Consider the following 14,370-nt stretch of genomic DNA (forward strand, 5'->3'; position numbering starts at 1 on the left):
TTTATAGAACAAAAGAACCAGACACCAATAAAGAAAAGTAGCCCAGATGATCTAGCCTCAAAATGCAACTTCTGCAGTTTCCTAAAAATTGTTTCCAGAACAACTTCAAAGCTGCTAGCTGAGATGGTCCAGCCTTGTGTACTACTCCAGCCAGGACTTCAGATAAGCCCTGGATATTACACAAAGACTGGACAACAAATGTTAGTTTCCCCAGGACTTGACCATTATCTCAACTTTCTCAGGGACCCCTAAAGATGCTGTCACCCCAAGACAGCAAGAAGGAGTCTAAAGAACATTGCACCCACACTCACAAGAAGTGGGGTGGGTGGTTTCTGGTTGTACAGTGGATGTTCATCATTTTTTGGGGGGAGGGTTAATAACAAGTTATTACTGGTCATGGGCAAACAAAAACCTCAATAAAGGAAATTGGATCTCTTTCTGAAAAGAAAAATGAGGGATATAGTATATTGATAGACATTAAAGGATACTTTTGTTATACATACTGTATATATGCTTCTACTCTTGTTTAAGGTATTGGACCTATGCAGCTCATTTAAAAATGTAAAGTTCTAGTCCTTGAAAGCTATTATTACATAGAAAGTCATTTTTATAAACTGTTTAGGATAACTAAGAAATACAGTTTAGTAGTTAGTCATCTAACAATCAAATCTGTGGTCATGTTAGGTATGTTTGTAAGGTCAGAGATATGTTTTAGATAGATAGGTGGTCTTCAAACACTTCAGAGACCTACAGAATATGCTATTTAAGATGTTTTAATAACATAAGGCTTTTCATGATAGTGAGACATGTCTGCTCCTAGCAGCACCTAGGATCCTTTTAAAAAGGATGGTAGGCACTAAAGAACATTCATATGGAATTTGCTTTCATTGCAGCAAAATTAGCCACTGGGCAAGAAACTGCCCTGGCTTCAACTGCTGGCAGTATGCTGTCCAATTTGGGCAAGCAGAACACAAAAGAAAGCAACTGTCGATCTTTGCCAAAACAAGTAGGACAGTCCTTCCTACTTCACAAAAATGTCTCTCTGATATCCTGGATCTATAGGCAGAAGATGGATGCTGCAACATTGCAGAGGAACCTTGGGTGACTGTCTAGGCAGCCAGATGTCTCTGTTGCTTCTATATTTCTATAGCTTGGGAAGTTGCTTGCTCTGCACTTCCTATTTACTCAGGTAATATTTTATCCTTCTCAGGTCTCTGATGGGGTTGAAGACTAAATATAGTTAGTTTTCTCACAAAAGGAGTAAAAAATATATAAGGTTAAGAGACATAAAAGCTTAAATTGTTTACCTAAGAAAATTCTTGAGGTCTAAAAAGGTAGGTTTGAGGTTCTTAATACAAGTTAAGATACAAAACGAATTATGTATAAAACTTTTGACTCACCAAGATAAGATAGATAAAGGAGTATTGTCTCTGAATTTGCCAAATACAAATGGAGTGGACATTGTGAATGTAATTCTTACCTGATAATTGTTCTTATTATATATTATTGTTATACTGTGTTAGAGTTAAACCCTTTCCTTTTTATTTAGACCAAAGGGGGGAAATGTTATGGAATATTTATGTCTTTGCCAAGACGCTTTCTGATTGGTTTAATAAATAGCTGAATGACCAATAGCTAGGCAGGGCTTCCAGAGAGAGAGAGGACTCTGGGAAAAAGAAAGGCAGGATTGCTGGTCAGATGCAGAAGAAACAAGATGCAAGATGAAAGAAAGGTAATGTCGCATGGCAGAAAATAGATTACCATAAATGGGTTAATCTAAGTTATAAGAGGTAGTTAAGAGGTAGTCGAGAGGTAGCCTTCATATAACTAATAAGTCTCCATGTCATTGTTTGAGAACTGGCAACCCAAAGAAAAGTACAACTACAGAAGTTTTGCTGTCACACTATGAATTATGAGGTTATGACCAAAGTGGGTGACAGCACTATCATCCACCTTATCCCATCTTGTCACAGGCCTCTGACATCTGACATCAGCACATAAAGGGTGAGTACAGCATTACACAGTAAGACACAGTGACATAGGAAACCATACTCGTGTAACTCTCAATACAGTGTGCCAATATAATTACTGTTTATTAGGTATTAATGTTAATCTCTTACCTTTCATAACTTACAATTAGCCTTTATCAGAGGACTGATATGATAAGAAAGCCCCATTCTATGTACAGGGTGTACAGTGTAATCCACAGTTTCAGATAGCCACTAGTCTATGAAAACACACACACACAAAGTCTGGGCAAAACAGAACAAACTTTGTCTAAATAACTATATTAAGGCCAAGAATATTTATAATAAAAACAAAGCTATCCAGCAACTGCTTGAGATGTAGTTCAGCAGATGCACCCCTGGAATAGACAACACAAAACCAGTGAGAAGACATTAAAAGAAAGTTATATTTGGTAAAATTTCATTTTATATAAATTCTAGAAAATACAAACAAATGTGTGCTAACAGAAGGTAGTTAGTGGGTGTCTCAGAATAGCTGGGGTACAAAAGAAAATGACAAGAGATAAGAATTCAAAAAGTAAACGAGGAGCTGGACAGACAGCTCAGCAGTTAAGAGCACTGGATACTCTTTCATAGGGCCTGGATCCAATTCCCAGCATCCACACGTGATGTGGGAATTCCCTCTGTACGTTGTGATTACCATTGGTTAATAAAGAAACTGATTTGGCCTGATAGGGTAGATAGGCGGGGAAAACTAAACTGAATGCTGGGAGAAAGGAGGCAGAGTAAGAGAGAAGCCATATAGCCCCACCAGAGAAAGAGGTTGGAACTTTACCCATTAAACCACAGCCTTGTGGCGAAATACAGATTAATAGAAATGGGTTACGTTAATATGTAGCCAATAAGAAGTTAGCGCTAATAGGCCAAGCAGTGATTTAATTAATACAGTTTCTGCATGGTTATTTTGGGTCTGAGCTGCTGGGTGGCCGGGAAACAAGCACCTCCTTACAATACACATGGTTGCTTTCAACCATCTATAACCAGAGTTTCTGGAAAATCTGCCCTCTTCTGGCCTCCAGGTATGCATCTGGCACATACCAGCAAAACATCCATATACATAAAAATGTTTTAAGATACTTTTAAAAGAAAAACTTAAAAGGCAACTTGAATGTGATGGAAATATTTATTCTTGATTATGTTTGTTTTAGGGCTGCATACATACATTGAAACTTACCAAACTATTTTGAGTGTGTGCAGTTTATCTATACTCCCATGATGTCAGAGAGGAAAGATTCACTTGTCATACTTGAGAAATAACCATTCCGAGTTTCTAACAGACCCCTGTGTGGGTATTTCATACTAAGAAATAAGAAGCCCTTTCTAAGCATAGGCTCAAATTAAAAAAAAAAAAAAAAAAAAAAAAAAAAAAAAAAAAAAAAAAAAAAAAAAAAAAAAAAAAGCAGAAACTATCATATCTGGTCAAAGACTTCCCAGCAACCTGCCCCCTTTACCAGAGGCCAGACCCATCAGCCAAGATGATTGGCTAGAGAAGCAGAGGCTCAGCTCACTGTATGTGCATTGAGCCTCCTCTCTGCTGCTCTTCTGAGTCTGTGGCCCCATCAATCCTCCTGGGACAAGGGATAAAAGGCAGAGGAACTGGCTCACCTGATGTACTGCTGGGAGAAACGTTGTTCCCATGTCCTGGTCTCTGATAGGCCTCTCTTCTGGTCTAGCAGGAAGCTGAGAAGCAGCCAGAGCTGTGGCAAAAAGAAAAAAAAAGAAAAAAAAATAGACTTTCAGACTTAAGACGTCTCCCTTAACCACTCTCCAGAGGGCACCATGAATTCTTTACAAATTACCAACAATCTGCAGTGCCAATCAAATCCAAAGGCTTCTATTTATCTCCTAACAACTACAACCTCCTCCAAACTCCCAAACAGTCTCACCCATACTTCTTCTAGCTCCCTCCAAAGAACCAAAACCCAAATGATATGGCCTGAACACATAATAGTTTAAAATACAGACCTGGGTCATTTCCACTTTCCAGGGGGCATTATATAGCTTCAGCATACATTTAGCCCTACTAACCACAGTTTCAAAATTTCTCCCCGAGAGCACCACATAGCACAATGGATAACCGTCCCTCACCTAACTCTGGCTCCATGTCTGATTCCTCTTTCACGCCATGGCTCAGCAGCTCTGCAGGAGCTGAGGGTGAATTCTGAAGGGGCAGTTCCTGAGGCACCACTTCCGGTCTGGGCTCCCCCTCACTGCCTTGGCAGTGTGCCAAGTTCACCTTCTCGGACGGGATATCTTGTCCTAGAACCTGGATGCCAATCTGGACACCAAACAGTTAATTACCAAAGGATGCAGAGTCAAGGTTGCTGAAAGTTAATGGAACTAGTCTTCTACAACAGACCATGAGACAGACAATAATTAAAACTCAAGGCTGCCTTTTAGTAAATCAAAATTTCTTAAGATCACAAAACTAAGTTAGCTATGAGGAGACCCAGATTTAATGTGAGCAGCACACACTGTGGTCTTTGTTTTCTGTTCTGAGAACTCCTTGAATGCTTGTTCAGCACAGAAGTTTTCATTATGCATAATGCAGACTTTTCACAAACCTTCGCGTCTACTCTGGGAAGCCAGCTCTCGGTGGCCCTTAACTAGCTTCAGGATGGGGCTGGGTTGCCAGATGAGCACACCATGGGATTTCAGGCTTTATACTTTCAGCTGACTCCACCCCCCCCAACTCCAGGGAAGGGAAAGTGACCAGAAACATCCAAACATTGATGGTAAGTGAATTAAGCAACTGTGCTAAAATGATGAAATCCCAGAAAAAATGTCTAAAGAATGGTATTTCTAGAGCTGCCAGTTGGTGAAATCACCAAAGTTCTGATGAGGGGCATCCTGGCAGAGGACTTGTCTGTTCATGAGTTTGACTCTACACAATAAACTGGTAACAGTAACAAAAGCACTTTCCAGCAAGTCACCAAATCTGGCAGCCAGTTTGTTAAGACACCTGGTCTGCGGCATTTGTGAGTGGTACCTGAAATATGAGAGCAGCTGAGCATCTATATAGACAGTTGTCAGAACTGACTGGCTTGCATCAGAGAATCAAAGGACTGGTTATTGATTTGGAAACCCTACATAATGTAAGAACTATCAGAGGGAAAAAGACAATGAACAAGATTAGCCCCAGAGGAACCTGGGCTTAACTCACAGACAAGATACTACACTTACCCACTGCCACAGTCTCCGAGGATCTCCCTTCAAGCTTTCCACAAGGGTCACTGCCTCTTCTCCACTGCCTGGACACTGTTTCCTCACCCATGTCTGGATCTCCCCAGGAAGGATAGTCAGAAACTGCTCCAGCATAAGGATCTCCAGGATCTGCTCTTTGGTGTGAACCTCTGGCCGCAGCCACTGGAAACAGAGCTTTCGAAGTTGTCTCAGGGTCTCCTGGGGCCCAGACATCACCTGGTAACGAAACTGCCTAAAAAGCTGGCGAGCAGTCTCAGGGTTAGTGAATTCTCTTTGCTGGGTATCATCTGATCCAGAGAATGTGGCATCTTCAGCTTTGGCCTTGGCCAGAGAAGGCAGCAGGCCCAGGGCCTGCCCCAAGTCAACAGGCATTGTCTGGCTTCACAGGGCCTTTTAGATGAGGGGCTTCCAGGATGGAACTGTCTCTGGAGAAAACTGCGTCTTCTGGGGATGTTGAAGAATGAGAGCCAATGCTGTACAACAACAACATGTGGTCAGGAACAACATACATGTGTGCCTCCCTGAAAGGTCTGCAGGCTCCTAACTGTTCAATGTGCATATGATTCTATTTTGAGACATTGCAAACTTGAAGTTACAAAGCAAACTACACATTTATTCTGTCCATATTTATATTTTTCATTGATCTTTAAATATCCAGAAATTCTATAGAAGAATGAAATGTACTATGCCTGGGGGCACACACCTGTAATCTTAGCACTTAGAAAGCAGAGGCAAGAAGACAGTGAATTCGGGACCAACCTGGGCTATATAAGTCCAAGGTATGCTTTGGGGACGCAGCAAGACTATATTTTAAAACAGAAAAATAAGACTGGTATGACGAATCAGCGGATCAAAGCATGTGCTGTGCAAGCCTAACAACTTGAGTTTGATCCCCAGAGCCCATTGAAGGAAAGAACCACTTCCAAAAGTTGTCCCCTGACCTCCATACATGCATCATAGTATGGACATGAATATCTGCACATACACAACAGTTTAAATTTTTAAAAAGAAAAATCTGAAAGAAATGCACACATGAAATAATTTTTACTGTTTCCAAGTAAACATGTACTCCTGCATCTCTGTATATATACCTGAGGGTAATACATAATGCTATCTAAGGATGGGGATGCAGCTCAGTGACTAAACACCTACATAGCATGAACAAATCCTAGGTTCAACCCCTAGCATCTGTGAACTGGCACAGCGACCAATGACTGCAATACCAGCACTGAGGTAGACACATTAAGATCAGTAGTTCAAGGTCATCCTTCAAGACCAACTTGAGATACATGAAATCCAATCTCAAAATAAATCTAAATAAAGCTGGACAAGAGCTACTAGTACCCTAGGAATGCAGGCTAATGCTGAAAGGATCATATGCTTCCATAAATGCACAGGTCTCCTCCACATGTATACTATCATACTCAGCATACTATCATAGGGCTAAAGCAACAGGAACAAGAGACCATAGACAGACCAAAGCCTACAGTTCCAACTATAAGCCAAGACAAACCTCTCAGGTATTTTGTTACAATGGCACAAAGCTAGCTAACATAGCATCAGGATTTAAAAGGCAGAAAATGGGGCAGTGAAAAGGGAAACACCAAGAGCCAAAGTTGAAGTATTTTCAAAGGATCGTTTATTTTGTTAATAGCTGACTTTATTACAGTTGATCATAACAGTGGATCATTGGAATGACTCTTAAAATGTCATGAAGGAGTGAACAGTCTCCATTTCTGATTCACTAATGGGGCACATGCACAAGCGCACACAAACACAATATACATAGATACAATAACAACAAATAAAATTAAATAAAAAGGACAAGAGGAAGGAGGATAGAAAGGAGTGGGAGAAAAGGAAGAAAGGATAAAAAGAAGAAAACAGGGAAAGGGAAGATAAGTCTAACCTTCAAAATCCAACCAGAGTCAATTTTTTCAAGGATGCAAAAGAGGAGAACAACAACTTAATGGCATATGTTTTTCATGTGTACCTCACTAAATTTACAGCTTTTATTTTTTGGGTTTTGTTGTTTTAAAAGAGTGTACATATTCCAATTATATACTCAGGTAGTACTCAGTGGCACTAAAGTAAAAAAATACATATTTGGGGAATTCTATGTCTGGCTCTAGCAAAATAAGTGATAATACGGACTAGTCAGATAGCTGCGCAACTCCCAAGCTAGAGAAAACATGTAAGGCACTCCACCTAGTGGGAGAGAATGTAGTCTGAGAGGAATTGCTGAGGGAAGCCCAAGACCATATGGCTGCTTATATGAGGACAAGTTTACAGCCAGGATGCAGGAAGCTCAGGTTCAAGTGGTGCACAATGCTCTCAAAAATTGAGGCAACAACAACAGAACTGAAAGCCGTTCAAGTGACTGGACTCTGAAGAGCAGGCAAGGAGGAGCACTGGGGATGGGATGTCCCCTCCTCCTTGGTATAGGCGTGAGAATGCCTACCACAAGGATGAAACACCATGGTTTAACAAAGAGTAGAACACACACAAAAGGCCAATCAGGAATGAGGTACTGAATTTTTAGTCATTCAGGCTGAAAAGACACCGAGACGGGAAGGAGGAAGGCCATGTTGAGAGTGACAAGCACAACCTCCTGTAAGGCCCACTCTCATGGGCCCTGACAAAACCTAAGAGCACTCTGCTACCAGGTCCACAGTAAGGAGTTTCATTTCATTAACTTGGAAAGCTGTGGGGAAGCACTCTGCTCTTTCCAAAGATTGCTCACCAAAGCATAAATAAAGCCTAGAGTAAGTACACTGCCTGCTCCAGAAAACAGCAACATCCCTCGAGAAGATAACTGGTCCTCAGAATCGCTAACACACCCTCCAAAAGAGTCAGAATGTGATCCGAGATTACAAGATATACAAATAAATAGGAAAATATGATTCAAAGTCAAGGAAAAGCAAGCAGTAGTCAACAGAAACTAATGTAAAGATGGCTTAAGGAAAAATAACTGAAATAAGAAACAGGATAAGGACTCTCCACAAAAAAAAAAATCAATTTCCATATGCTTACTATGCTAGCTCCTAGGAGTAGCAATCAAAATTAGACACAAGTGTAATATATTCAGTTTAAGTGCATAAAAAACACTAATCAAAACAAATCCTAGGCACAAGTTTTATAGAGCTGGAAAGTTCAAGTATGAATCCTTCAACTACAGTGCAACTTAAATAGAAATATATTCATTGACATGGTTACATTAATATCTGGTCAAGCGGACTGGAGGACTGTCCTAGGGTATCTACTGCTGTGAAGAAACACTGTGACCAAAGGTAATTTGGGGAAGGTTTCACCCATACTTTCCATCTAACAGTTCATCACTGAAAGTCAGCTAGGGCAAGAATCCAAACAAGGAGGGAATCTGGAGGCAGGAGCTGATGCAGAGGCTATGGAAGACTGCTTACAGCTTTTTCCTTCTGGCTTACTCAGCCTGCTTTTTAAAAAACCCAGGACTACTAGGCTAGGGTGGCATCATCCACAATGAGCTGAGTCCTCCCTCATCACTACATGCCCCACAGGCTTGCCTGCAGCCCTATCTTCATGGAGGCAATTTCTCATTTGAGGACCCCTCCCCTTAAATGACTATAGCTTGTACCAATCTGAAATAAAACTAGTCAAGGGCTGGAGAGATGGCTCAGTGGTTAAGAGCACTGGCTGCTCTTCCAGAGGTCCTGAGTTCAAATCCCAGCAACCATATGGTGGCTCACAACCATCTGTAATGAGATCCGGCGCCCTCTTCTGGCGTGCGGGCACACATGCAGGCAGAATGTTGTATACATAATAAATAAATAATAAATCCTTTAAAAAATAAAACTAGTCAACAACAAAAATAGTCATTTGAGAAATAGTGATTCATAAATAATAGTATGGCCACAATATTATGACAAAGAAAAGGGGGAAATAGAGAGCATGTGATTAGAACAGACGGGTCAGATCATCTCCAACATGTAACACATATGTCATTACAACAGATGGGTCAGATCATCTCCAACATGTAACACATCTAGTATCAATTTTTTGTTGCTGTTTTGATGAATTTTTCAGGGTGAGGGTGTGTGTGTGTTTGGGGTTGTTGTTTGATAGAACCGTCTCTATTGCCCAGGTTGGCCTGGAGTCAGGGGTATTCTCACTGCATGCATCAGCCTTCCAATGCTGTTACTATAGGAGTGAGGTACTCTTGTATTCTAGTATCAACCAAAGCTAGACCCCACAGCTGCGGTATACTTAATTCAAGTGCATAAGAAACACTTGGGAAAACAAAGCATGACCGTGCATGCATTTCATACAACTACAAACTGCAAGTATAAGTATTCTGTAACCACAGTGTCCAAATTACGGTTATGATTACTGTGATGAAACACCCTGGTCAAAAGCAAGTTTTGGAGGAAAGAATTTATTTGGCTTACACTTCCACATCATAGTCTATCACTGAAGGAAGTCAGAACAGGAACTCAGGTAGGGCTGAAAACTGTAGGTAGGAGCTAATGAAGAGGCCACGGAGGGGTGTTGCTTACTAACTTAATCATGTCTGGCTCAGATTTCTTTCTTACAAAACCCAAGACCACCAGCCCAGGGATGGTACCACCCACAGTGGACTGGGTCACCTCCATCAACCACTAATTAAAAAAACGCCCTACAACCAGAACTTAGGGAGGTATTTTCTCAATTGAGGTTCTCTCCTTTCAGATAACTCCAGCTTGTATCAATATAACATAAAGTAGCCAGCACAGCTGACTCCTTGCCAACATGACAAATGTATCCATCCCTGTTACATCTTAACCTTTCTCTTGTTCATCCCTAAGATCAACATGAATATCAATATAAACATTCCAAACTTCTTTTAAGAATTCAAACACTTAAAATCTAGTCTCAGTCAGGCCTTGGAGGCTCACACCTTTAATCTCAGCACTTGGGAGGCAGAGGCAGGGATTTCTGTGAGTTAAAGGCCAGCCTGGTCTACAGAGTGAGTTCCAGGACAACCAGGGATACACAGAGAAATCCTGTGCCAAAAAAGGTTGTGGAATATTCCATCACACTGTGTGAAAATATATATCATTTTGATTGGTTTAATAAAAAGTTTAACTGTCAGTAGCTAGGCAGGATTTTAGGAGCAGAGAGAATGCTGGGAAAATGAGAGGCAGACAGAGGAAGCAGCATGGACAGTACAGAGTAAATGTAACTGAGTCACATAAAAGAATGTAGATTAAAAGTTATGGATAAATTTAAGTTTTAAGAGCTAGTTAGAAACAAGCCTAAACAATCAGCTAAGCTTTCAAAAGTCTGTCATAATTTGGGAGCTGTCTGGTGGGACAGAGAAAGAGTCACACACATACAAAAAAAAAAAAACAAGAACACACAAAAAATCCAGTCTCTAAAATATTCAGTCTCTTAAAGTCCAAAGTCTTTAGAAAGAAATTAAAAATCTCAGGTTGGGTGGTGGTAGCACACACCTTTAATCCCAGCACTAGGGAGGCAGAGGCAGCTAGATTCTGTAAATTCCAGGCCAGCCTGATCTACAGAGCAAGTTCCAAGATAGCCAGGACTACCTGAAGAAACCCTGTTTTGAGAAAAAAAAAAACCCAAAATTGCCGCACACCGCGCCCCCGTATCTGCGCTCTGTGTGCTGGCACCCAATTTGCAAGCTCCGGGCAAGGGGGCTGGAGGTTAAAATACACACACACAGAGAGACAGCGACACGGGTCATCCTTGAATTCCCCAAGAATGCCCCCTTTCTTGTGTTCAAGGGCAGATTATATAGAGATAGCCACGCCACAGCCAAACCCACCAGAAACCACTCTCAGGCCATCAGGAACTCCTGAAGGTCTCGTGCTCAGAGCAGCTGTAGGCACTCAGATCAGGGAATTACAAGAAACCACTCTCCTGCCATCAGGAACTCCTGAAGGTCTCGTGCTCAGAGCAGCTGTAGGCACTCAGATCAGGGGATTACAAGAAATTCAGGATCTGGGGTCTCACTGCTCCCAACACAAAATCTCTTCAAAGTCCAAAGCCTCTCAACTATGAACTTCTGTAAAATCAAAAATAAGTACTTTCTTCAAGAGGGAAGAACCAGGGCACAGTCACACCAAATCAAAGTAAAACAAAACTCGCAACTATATAAACAACTCAATGCCGAATTCTGGGATCCACTCACTATCTTCTGGGCTTCTCTAAAGGGCCTAGGCTCAGTCCTCCGCAGCACACACAGCTTGTCTTCTAGGCTCCAGCTGGCTCCACTCCACTGCTGCTGCTGTCCTGGGTGCTCATCCCACAGTACTGGCTTCTCCAAAACGCTGTGGTCTTCTGATGTAACTGGCCTGCACTTTTCACCAATAGCTCTCCTAGACTCTCTTTATGGTACCAAGCTGCAACTTCTCCCCATGACACCTTCAATTCTGGGGCTTCACTTGCAACTGAAGCTGCACCTTCTCCAAAAGCCTCTTCAGTGCCAAACCTCAGCTGCTTTTCCTGACCCCTTCATTCCTTCAAAACCAGCAACCACCTGGGTGATTCTTAACACTGCCAGGTTTAGCTGCCGGCACAAGAAACAACCTTGGCCACTTCTGGAACACAGCTTCTGTGTATGACAAAACACTTTCTAGAAGATTTCACATCAGTGATACTTATATCTTCTAAATCACCACTAATTTATTAGCTACAGCTGATAACTATCCCAGAAAAGCAAAGGTTTTACTTTAGAACAGCGGCTTTCCTAATGCTGCAACCCTTTAAGGTTGCTCATGTTCTACAGACCCCCAGTCATAAAGTTATTTTGTTGCTACTTCATAACTGTAATTCTGCTATTGTTATAAATCGTAATGTAAGTATCTAATATGCAAGAAATATCAAATATATCATGATATCTGATATGCGATCCCTGTGAAAGGGTCATTTGACCCTGGGGTCGTGAACCACAGGTTAAGAACGGCTGTAGTGGTTCTGCTCTCTTGTTAAGCACAGCTAACCAGAACCACAGACGCTTAACTGAAAATACACAACAGCCTTGATAGTCCTTAAGTGACTCTCAACTTCCCTCTAGACCTTCACAACCCAGGCCTCTAGCATCTGCCTCTCTCTCAGCACTCTATAATCTTCCACGCTCCCACAGAACAGCTCATCGAGCTTTGGACACTCCATGGCTTTTCTAGTCCAAAGTTCAAGAGTCTTTCCATAATCCTCCCAAAACAACACAGTCAGGTCTGTCACAGTAACACCCCGCTATGCTGGTCCCAATTTCCATCCTACTTAGGGTGAGATACTACTGCTATAAGGAAGCACCATGGTGGAAGAAGAGTTGGAGAGGAAAGGGTTTATTTGGCTTACACTTTCACATCATACAGTCCATCAGTGAAGGAAGACTGAACTCGAGCAGAGTTGAAACCTGCAAGGCAGGATTGATGCAGAGGCCATAGAGGGGCACCGCTTACTGGCTTGCTCCTCCTGGCTTACTCAGCCTGCTTTCTTATAGAACCAAAGACCACCAGCCCAGGAATAGCACCACCCACAATGGGCTTGGTTCTTCAGCATCAATCACTAATTAAGAAAATACTTAATAGCTGGATCTTACAAAGACATTTTCTCAAGTGAGGTTCCCTCTTTTCAGGTGACTCAAGTTTGTGTTAACTTGACATAAAACCAGCCAGTACACACAGTACAAATAAATTAGAAATCAACATCAAGAAGAGAATTTGAAATTCTAATTTGTAGAAATTAATAATCAGTAGCCAAAAACATTGCAATGAAAATTAAAATATATTTCCACACAGAATGGTCATGAAATCACAGCAAACTAAGCTTTTTAAGCTTAAAATAGTGATTCTCAATCTGTGGATCATGACCCCTTTGGGAAGTCGAATGAACTTTTCACATGGGTTGCCTAAGACCATTGAAAACCAGTATTTGCATTACGATTCATAACAGAAGCAAAATACTGTTATGAAGTAGCAACAAAGTAATTTTATGGTCCGGGGTCTCCACAACATGAGGAACTATATGAAAGGGTCGCTCAGCATTAGGATGGTTTAGGGGAAAAACTTAAAAAGAAACCTCTGTTTTAGAAATTAACATCTAAACAAATATCCTTTGCTACCGAAATGAACTTATTTCCTGAGTTTTACAAAAATAGTAGAATTTCGGTCGGCAAAATTTTCACTTATAACCTTAGTCACACCTAGTTCCTGAAACTAATTTGGAGACTACTCAGCAAACATTAATACTAAATCTTACGTATTTAAATCTTACGCTACTTAAATACTACTTGCTCCCTGCAGCAATGGCCAACTGCTAGCTACCCCCAGGCATTTATGACAAGTCGTCCACTTATTCAAAATTAAATGACTTTATAGAGGAGCTTATGGGGTTTTACCCTGATGAGGACTTGCTTCTCCTCACAAAAGGAACTCACGATCATCAGTTTTATTTGTATTACTGACGCTTCGACGAATCGAAAAGAAACGCGCATCTAGAGTAGCATTCGTCTCTACACAGGCAAGCAACCCACACGTAGGTAGCCCTTTGTTTATCAGCCCACTTTAGGCTCCGCTTCGGCTCTGGCCGATCTTGGGACCGCCCTGTAACGTAAGTGTTAAGTTTCCCGATCTGGTTCCTCCATGGCTCCCAAGCAGCAGCTGTTTAAGCCCAGGAAGCGCTAGAGCAGACTTCTGGGGATCTGCGGGGCGCCGCCAGAGTTGTCACAGAGGGCGCGGTAACTAGCCGCTGGCCTCCCAGCCGTGCAACCTGAGCCCAGGGCCTCTCGGTCCGGACCCCTCTCCAGGGGCGGGCAACCCGGAAGAGCACATTTTCCGTTCCGCCCCAGTCCCCTCCCCCGCACGCGCCCGTTGCCAGCGAAAGCTACGGGGGAGGGGGGGGTGAACGACTAGACCGCTGTCCCCGCCGCAGCTCGCTCCCGACAGTTAGCGAGCTGCAGCGACAACAAGCCTGACTCCAAGCGTCGGCGACCCCGCCCGCCAGCCCAACTCACCGGCTTACCTCTGCCCGAGCCACCCGTTCAGGCGCACTTCCGGAAGCTGGACAGCTGCGCGCTCTCCGTGGCCCTGGTGACGCGCGGCGCCGGGGCGGAGCAAGGGGCGGGGCGTGCGAGGGGCGTCCTGAGGCCGGCTTTCCC

General features: G+C 42.4%; 1 protein-coding gene across 4 annotated transcripts in view; it reads right to left on the reverse strand.

The window, feature by feature from the left end:
• The window catches only part of Znf18 (zinc finger protein 18), a 32,680-nt gene extending 18,366 nt beyond the window's left edge, over nt 1–14,314 (reverse strand). The window contains exons 1-4 of one of the 4 annotated variants that reach the window (XM_050162586.1): nt 14,235–14,314; nt 5,211–5,704; nt 4,116–4,305; nt 3,633–3,724 (exon numbers count right to left, since the gene is read on the reverse strand). In XM_050162586.1, coding sequence (XP_050018543.1) covers nt 3,633–3,724; nt 4,116–4,305; nt 5,211–5,603 — 675 coding nt within the window. In that variant the 5' untranslated portion in view covers nt 5,604–5,704; nt 14,235–14,314. Of the gene's footprint in view, nt 1–3,632; nt 3,725–4,115; nt 4,306–5,210; nt 5,705–13,611; nt 13,974–14,226 lie in introns of those variants that run through there. The other 3 variants (XM_050162588.1, XM_050162589.1, XM_050162585.1) reach the window with 3 other exon arrangements.
• Nucleotides 14,315–14,370: the final 56 nt, after the last annotated feature.

Source organism: Alexandromys fortis, unplaced genomic scaffold (assembly GCF_014885135.2).
Source record: "Alexandromys fortis isolate MF-2015 unplaced genomic scaffold, M_Fortis_MF-2015_v1.1 scaffold_84, whole genome shotgun sequence".
Classification (NCBI taxonomy): Eukaryota; Metazoa; Chordata; class Mammalia; order Rodentia; family Cricetidae; genus Alexandromys; species Alexandromys fortis.